The 8,649-nt window shown below is 53.8% G+C and overlaps 1 protein-coding gene across 1 annotated transcript in view; it reads left to right on the forward strand.

The window, feature by feature from the left end:
- Nucleotides 1–8,336, forward strand: part of LOC111157661 (parvalbumin) — a 17,107-nt gene extending 8,771 nt beyond the window's left edge. The window contains exon 4 of the mRNA XM_022519275.1: nt 8,118–8,336. Coding sequence (XP_022374983.1) covers nt 8,118–8,146 — 29 coding nt within the window. The 3' untranslated portion in view covers nt 8,147–8,336. The remainder of the gene's footprint in view (nt 1–8,117) is intronic.
- The last annotated feature ends 313 nt before the right edge of the window (nt 8,337–8,649 follow it).

Raw genomic sequence — 8,649 nt, forward strand, 5'->3', positions numbered from 1 at the left:
GGATCCTTGTTACTGGTTCCCTGAAACCTGATTCTGGTGATGGGTCCTGTTTCCAAGGCTTCCAGCCTATTCCAGCCCAAGAGCCTGTGGTTTACTTTTTGCTTCTGATGCTGAAAAATTTCATCATAATTATGGCTGGACCACTGCGATCTCCTCCACTCACATGCCTCAGGCCATTTGCCTTTTCTGCTTCCTTCTGGCAAAACCTGTTCTCTTTTATCCTTAAGCAGCCCATTTAATGTTTCCCCAGGCAAGGAGTGAGGGAGTAAGCCCTTGGGCCAAAACTCCTGAAGTCAGGCCGAAAATCCAACCCACAGAATGCAGTGGTATAGACAGCCAAGCCCTTTTCTCTCCCTAGGCAACCACCTCCTCATCCCAAAGTGGGAACAAAAATGCCCACCTCACAGGGCTGTTGCTTGCATGAAGTGAATGTTCTTTGGAAATTATTCCTTTCCTCCTATTTTACATGTGCGCTTTCTCTCAGAAGCCGCCTCGAAACCCCTGTGGAACACCAGTCCTCGAAGGACAGGAAATGGGGTCTAAGATAGAAGACAGTGACAGGGACCACAGGAGAGGTCATCCAGCCCTCCAGCCCCGGTGGGATTTGGTTTCTGGGGAAGGCAGGAGGAGCCTATCAGAGCCAGCCGCGGTCCTGGTGGCAGAGACCCTAAGATGTACAGCATTTTGTCCCGTCTCCCTGCGTCTTCACACCGGCTCCACGAGGTCGGGGAGGGGGGACAGAGTCTGTGATCCCCACTGAGAGCTGTGGCAACTGAGGCCCGGTGGGAGCTATGCCGGGGTCACACAGAAATCCTTGGCAGAACGGAACCCGTGTCTCCTGACTCTGCCACTCCATCTGCCAGCTTCGTGGAGACATTCAGGTTATAAATGGTTCCCGGGCTTAGCGAGATGCTGGCTTGAATTCTCAAGTGGATGGACGCTCCCTCACTCCGGCCTGTGTGCAGCTAGATATGACGCCGCGGAGGGAGAACAAGCAGCACTCTTAGAGACCTGCCTTCCTGGGAGGAGGAGCCGTGGGAAGGGAGGAGAGAAGACATCCCCTCTCTATCGATCCCTCTCCTGCTTCCATGGGTCAGGGCGTGAGTCAGAACCCCACCTCTGAGAGAGAGAGAGGGACACACCCCAGATGAGCCATGCTGAGTTAGAATTTCCTGGCTGAGTGACTCGCGGCCTCAGTTTCGCTGTTGGTAAAGTGGGGACAAGAGAGCCAGCACAGATGGAACAGGATGACACAGGCAGGGCCTGGCACAGAGGGAGCCCCCAGGACTGTTTGCACCGCTCCGCGTGGCCGACTAGCTTGACCCCAGATGACCCTGCCTCCTGTTCCCTGGGGTGGGAAAGTGACCCCTGTTTGCAGTACCAATTTAAAAGGAGCTCGGCCCAGGAGCTATTTAGAGGCGAGGTGATAAAGCGGGGACCGGTGCCTCCGTCCTGGTCATCACGACAGAGGGAAGGGAAGACGGGTCCAAGCACTGACTCAATGTCTGTCTCAGGTTCACTTGGGGCCGTCAGCATGTGCTGGTCTCACCTGTCAAGAGCTTCTAAATTTGTCCAATCCCCTCGGTGCTGGGACTGGGGCAGACCTAATTAGGCTAATTTCAGCTTCCTGTGGGAAGGGGAGGACTGAGCCCTCCCATCCCCCCCCACCCTCTCTGCCCCACCCCAGGGGCCCCTCCAAGAGCTGGGGCAGGACTCTGGGTCCTGCCAGAGGAACACCGGCCCTCGCATCTCCCCGGGGAGCCTTGATTTAGATGCGCTCCCGCTGTGTGCCGAGGCCCCCTGAGCCCGGTGCTTCTCACCCGGTTACCTTATCTGGTCCTCTCCAGAGCCCTATCCCCATTTTACAGACTTGGAAGCTGAGGGTCAGAAGCTGAGTTTCCATGGATAGGCAAGCAGAAGGGGGGGGCCTAACTCAGTGGGTTAGATGGTGCCAGAAACTTGGGGCAGGTCAGCTGCCTACTCTTCAGGCACCGCGCCCCCCCACCTTGGCTGCTCACGTCCTCCCTGTCCTTGTCTCCGGGATTTCTGTGGCCACTATGAAGCTCCAGCCTGTGCCGGTTGGAGGGGAGCTCCAAGGGAGAGGGAACTAAAACGTACGGACCAGGCATCTTTCTGCCTTTGCTCGTTTGGCCTTCCCAACTGCTGGGCAAGCAGATGTTATCATGCCCCTTCACAAACGGGAGTGAAGTGATGAGTGGAGGTCCCCCAGCCAGGAAGCGAAGGAACAAGAATCAGACCCAGCTCCAGGTGCCAGGTGGGGACAGGAAATGGTGGCAGGATGGGGGGCGGGGCAGGGGCGGTAAAAGCTCCCGTGCAGGATATTAAGTGTCATGGTGCCGGTTGCCAGGCCTTCGTTCGCTCTGTGCCGGACAGCAGACAGGCATTTCCTAGGCTTGGTTTCACATAAGTTTAGCTGTAGAACAGCTTTTTTTTTTTTTTTAAGATTTTATTTATTTATTCAACAGAGAGATAGAGCCAGAGTACAAGCAGGGGAAGCAGCAGAGGGAGAAGGGAAGCAGACTCTCCACCAAGCAGGGAGTCTGATGTGGGGCTCGATCCCAGGACTCTGGCTGGGATCATGACCCAAGCCGAAGGCAGATGCTTAACGAACTGAGCCACCCAGGCACCCCAAGTAGAAGCATCACAACAGCTACCAAATGCTGGGTGCTGGCTACGTGTCAGGCCTGGGGCAAGAGCTTTAGTGCGGGTTCCTTTGAATGAGTCAGAGAGCTCCATTTTACAGGTGGGGAAACGGAGGCATGGTATGGTGAAGTAGCTCTAGTCCAAGGTCATGGAAGCAAAATGGGAGTTGGGAGCTGACTCCCAGAGCCCTTGCTCCAAGCCCTGTGGGAGAGCTGGCAAGGCGTCTTCTAGACCTGACCTTGCACAGAGGAGAGCAAGACATGAGCAGGAGGCAGAACCAAGGCCCGCACCCCGTGCCCGTTCCGCATCCCAGCATCCTACCACCAAATCAGGTGATTTAGACTTTGCAGGACTTTGTATGTCTGCTCATTTGTTTTTCTTTAAGGAGAAACCTAACATTTTAGAGGAGACTCCCCCCTCCCCAGAAGAGAGCTGTTTGTTAATTAGCTGATTGCTAAGAGCTCTGCCCTGAGGCACCTACGAAAGGTCCAGAAGAGGTGACCGCTGCCCTCAATTTGTCTACAAAATGCCCTGCTCCAGCTTCTGGGAGGATAAAATTAGAATGCAGTGTTCTCTGCAAAAAGCCAGGGCACGTGGCCTTTGTGACGTCCTGCCCACTTCAGAGTAGATCCCAGGGTGGGCAGAGGGGTCTGTCTTCAGAGGCTTTTGAAAAGCCCATGGGTCCAAGATACCTCCCAGTCAGGCTCCAAAAGGCCTGACCTTCTGCCCCTGGAACGTCCCTTGGTTGGCATTCCTTGGTCCCCTTCGTGCTGATCGCACCAAATGCCATCTAGTGTGAAGGTGGTGAAATGGCTCTTTGCTGACGAGCAGCCCCAGGACCGTGATCTCTAGGGGGAGGCTTAGGGAGGTCAGTGCAGGTCGGGAAACTGTAAGGACCAACTTTCCCTCTCGACAATCTCTCCGTGAGCTGGCACTGGCAGACAGACTCATATCTCCTTTATCCCAGCGCAGAGCGAACTCTGGGCCCAAGGACAGGCTACCTTGGTCCTGGCCAATTTTCCAGATTCAATGGCAGGTTGAGAGTTCCTGCCGCACCCAGCCTGGGACCCCAGCCCAATCAGGAACGGCCTCTCCACGTTCATGCAGGGGATGCACTCGGGACCACCGGCCAAATCGTTCCTCTGTCTCTTATTTTCTTTTTTTTTTTTTTCTTTTTTATTTATTTATTTATTTATTTGACAGACAGAAATCAGAAGCAGGCAGAGAGGCAGGCAGAGAGAGAGGAGGAAGCAGTCTCCCCGCTGAGCAGAGAGTCCGATGCGGGGCTCGATCCCAGGACCCTGGGACCATGACCCGAGCCAAAGGCAGAGGCTTCAACCCACTGAGCCACCCAGGCGCCCCTGTCTCTTATTTTCTGCATGACCCTGACCCTTCACGTCTCCAAGCCTTCCGTTTCTCCATCTGCAACATGGGAATCACCGCCCAACATGAGAATTATATGAGGCTAGTCGAAATTTGTTGAACCCCACGGAGGACTCATGAGCCGGTCTGTCCATCTGTCTGTCCATCCATCCATTTGTTTATTAGCACCAGGTTCTACTCTGTTGCTAGGACAGTGGTGGACAAGTTGGGGTTCCCTGCCCTCCTGGGGTTTACATTCTAGTAAAGGGGAGACCAACAAAAGGAAGTCAGTCCATAAATAAGCTCATTTCAGAGAGTACAAAGTACCATGAAGTAAATAAAATGGGGGTAAGGTGACAGAGTCGTGGAGGGTAGGGATATTTGAGCTGGCTCATGAGTCACTCTACACCTAGGTCAAAGTAGGTCAGGAAGCTCCGGGGTAAAGAAGGGAGCCTTAAAGCAGAAGCTTGGCTCACGTCTTCTCTGTGATCTTGGGCAAGCTACTTAGCTCTCGGGCCTCAGTTTCCCCATCTGTAAAATGCAGACGAAAGCATCTCTCCCATGGAGGAGTCATGAGAATTTAATGAGATTATATATATATATATATATATATATATATATATATGTGTGTGTGTGTGTGTGTGTGTGTGTGTGTGTGTGTGTGCGTGTGTGTGTATAATGTGTAAAACGCTTCCCATTTGGCATTCAATAAATAAGAATTCCTAAATTCTATAAAAATGGACAGTATTGATGAGAGACCTCTCCGAAGAACAGCCTGACTCACCAAGGGGCTGTAGCATCACAGGAGCTGCCAGCTGAGGAACCGGACACTGTGTCCCTGGCCCCTGGGAGGGATTTTTGGAGTATTCGGTGTTTGGGCTCCATCCCTGCCCCTCACTGTTACCACTCCACTTGCTGCCCCTTGGGTGTTCGGGACCAGCTAAAGGACTTTCTCTCTCTGCCACCTTGAGTCAATACCTAGGTCCCCACATCCAGGTCACTTGCCTTTCCTGCCCTCAGGGACAGCGTGGGAACAGGAGAGGGTGATGTCCACTTTCCAGCTCACACCCCAGGAAGAGAAGGAGCCCGGAGACGTGTCCCTCCGCCTGGCAGGGATCCCACCCATTAATCCCACGGTGGGAGCCTGTGTTTGGTTTGGTTGATGTTAGTTTTTTCGCTTTTTTATTTGGAAATGACGTTTGCTTTACAGAAGAGCCACAAGGACAGCACGGTGGCTTCCGTATACCCCACACGCAGCGTCCCCCAGGGCTACCACTGCACGTGACCGCAGCAGAGGAGAAATACAATGAGGTTGCATGGGATTGGGGGTGGGGGGCACATATGTGCTTCATTCAAAATCTGGGGAGGGCATTGCTCCCCTTAAGGAGCCCCAGTCCTTCTGGTGGCCTTTCTGAGGCCACTTCATATTCCATTTTCACGGGTCTCTCCCAAGGAATTGCTACTGCCCCCCACCTCCGCTGCCCTGACAGACACCCAGACCCACACCCAGAGAGGCACATTTCCCAGCAGACACGCCAGGCGGGGCCTGAACCCCTAACTTTCAATGCTTTCTAGATGCAGTGGGGACTTGCCTGGGGCCCACAGTCTCCGGCAGGCTGGGGACACAGCTTCTCAGAGAGCATTGTGGTAGAGGGTGGCAAACTCCTCCTTGTCCTCTCTGGTCTCCTGGAGAGAAAAACAACAGGACAGGCATTCCCTGGGCCCCCTTTACTCCAAAGAAAGGTCTCAGAAGACCCTGCTGCTTAGCGGCAGCCCCTGTGACTGTCACAGCAAGGACCCCGCTATTAGGTGGACCTAGGGAACAGGGGCAGAGGAGCTCACCGGGGGTTGGGTGGGGGGGGGGAGCCAAGGACCTCCTGTGCACCAGCACCTTGCTTCTGACTATCTCCCAATTCAGGAAGCAGTGCTGACTTTTCTTCCTTTTACAGCTGGTGACAGTGAGGCCCAGAGAGGCCAGGAGATTTGTCTGAGGTCACACAGCCCATAAGTGGTGGAGCCAGACTCGGGGCCCCAGGCCTGTTTGGAGCACCAGCCCTATCACACAGGATACCGGCCCAGCATGGCTACTGGGTTCTTCCTAAATCTGTCCCCTTGTTTCCTGCCTTCTGAGCTTGCCCCATGAAAAGCCACTGCCTGTGATCCCTTGCCCACAGTCTGCTTTTTCCTGTGGGCTCCTGCTCCCTCTCACAGGACTCTATCCAAAGCCACCTTCCCTCTGAGGTTTTGGTGACACCTTAAGTAGAGGTGCGCCTCTTCTCCCCGCGACAGTGAAGTCTCTGCGCCTTCCATCCATTCACAAACACGCGTGGTCCCCTCAGTGTCGGGCTTGGAGGCAGGTGGTGGGATGGAGCAGGAAAGAAGGGGAGTGGGCTCTCTCCAGAGAGACATGTTTATGTCCCAGTGGGAGAGGCGGATAACAAATAAATAAGCAATAACACACTCAAAAGGATTTCGAGAGTGGTAAGTGCTATATGACTAGAATAAAAACTGATGACAGCAAAAAGGATCCCAGTAGGGGAGGGTCACTACTGTCACCAGAGAGGTCAGAAAAGGCCCCAGGGGAGCGACATCGAAGCTGGGACCTGGTGAGTGAGAAGAAGGTAGCCGTGGGAAGTCTGAGAACACACCAGGCCAAGAGACTAGTAGGTGCAAAGATCCTGAGGTGGGAATGGGCTGGGCACACCGGAGATTCAGCCAGAAGGCCAGCAGCAAGGAGCCTGTCCTGCCGAGGACTGTTTCTCAGAAGCTCCTTCAAGGCAGAGATCATCTTCGGCTCCCCCTTGTCTCCCCTTACCTGGTCGGGGCCATCCCTTTGTTCATGTAGGCAGAGTGGGATTCAGTAGAGGGACATGGGATCTCCCCCTAGTGCTGTCACCAATCCCTGACATCAATTCATATCCAATGAAGTGGGGCAGGGAGACACTCCTGGGGCGGGAGGGGCAAGCCCTGTAGAGAGACCCTGACCCCAGGGCTTGAGTCCCAGCTGAGCCCATTAGGACCCCAGAGGCTCTGAAAAGTCATTTCTCCTCTCTGGGCCTTGGTGTCCCCTTCTGTAAAATGGGACTAGCTCCCAGTTTCCTGAGGGATGGGCAGGACTCCGTGAGCCACTGTGTGAGACAGGGCCTAGATCATTCTGAGCACCTGCACTCCCCCACCTGTCTGACCTGAGTGGAGATGTCACTTGCTCTGGTCTCCTCCAGAGTCTAGCTCGGCCCCCTGAGGAGGAAGCACGCACAGCGGTCCTTGAACCAAGCTGCTCACCGGAATCCCCTCTGAACAGCTAAAAGAACTCCTCCCTGACCCGGGGCCTCCTAAGTCACAAATCCTAGGGCAAGGGCCTGGCCATCTGTGTCTTCTTGGGATTCTGCTGGTGATCCTGGTAGGCAGCCAGGGAGGAACTAGACAAGATGCTAAGGAAGAGCTCCAGGTCCCAAGAGGCTCCAACAGACCTGGGTCTAAGCCCTGGTTCTGCTAATCACTAGCCGTGTAGCCCTGTAAAGACGGCTGGACTCTGAGCCTCAGCTTCCTCATCTGTAGAATGGGAATGAAGACCACGTACGTATCACAAGATCATTGTCAGAGTCAGACAAGATCTTGAATATCAAGTGCTTAGAATAGCTCCTGGCGTGGGGTAAACCATCAGATACCTGTCACCGTTATCACTGCAGTTACTATTAGGAATTTGCGGGTGACAGGAAATCATGAGCAAGAGAGGTGGTGGGCTCGCTAAGAGAACACTTCTCCGGATGGGCACCGAGTGGGATACGGAAGTGGTAGATGGCATCACTCTACTGCACAGCTAACATGAATATAACTGTGTGTACTCACTACCTTGGAATCAAAATGTCTAAAAAGCAAAACAAAAGAGACAGTAGGCTCACCACTTCCCGTTCGTTCGTTCGTTCATTCATTCATTCATTCCTCCCCACACTCACTCATTCCATTACTCTGGGTCTGCAGCAGGTGGGAGAACCAACAGGAGGCACCGTGTGGGGCCCAGCGGTCAGGCCGTGGCGAGTCCTCCCACACTGTCCTCCTCTGACTCACCTCTCTGTCCTCTTCTTTTGCAGAATTCTCCTCTCTGGTGGCCGAAAGCTAAGAGGCTGTGACTGCCCCTGGTCTTCCACCCCTCTGCCCCAAACACCCAATGTCAGCCCCTCTTGCTGCCCTCCTACATTTCTGTTCAGTGTGTTTATGTTATTTTTTACTCTTCCCATCCCCTGTGGCCCTCAAATGACATCATTCTTCTGAAAAATGCTGGTGAAACAATAAAGGCTGAACCAATCGGATTCTGCTGCTCTGGAGGCCCTGGGTCTGGTGGGGCGTGGAGCATGCCTTGGCTTCCCACGCCTGTGCAGGGGTGGTGCAGGATTTAGACTGAAAAGATAGGATGGAGGGAAATTTCCTGAGCCCTCCTCCGCCTGTAGTCCTGAGAATGGTACCTTGCATGGGTTACCCATTAATCCTTGAAACACCCATAAGGTAGGTGATGAAACTCCCATTTTACAGATGCAGAAATTAAGTCTTAGCGAGGAAAGTGATGTGTGTGTAAACCCACACAGCCAAGACTTATGGGTGGATGGATGGAGGGAGGAACAGACA

Source organism: Enhydra lutris, unplaced genomic scaffold (assembly GCF_002288905.1).
Source record: "Enhydra lutris kenyoni isolate GAN:26980312 unplaced genomic scaffold, ASM228890v2 scaffoldscaffold55, whole genome shotgun sequence".
NCBI lineage: Eukaryota > Metazoa > Chordata > Mammalia > Carnivora > Mustelidae > Enhydra > Enhydra lutris.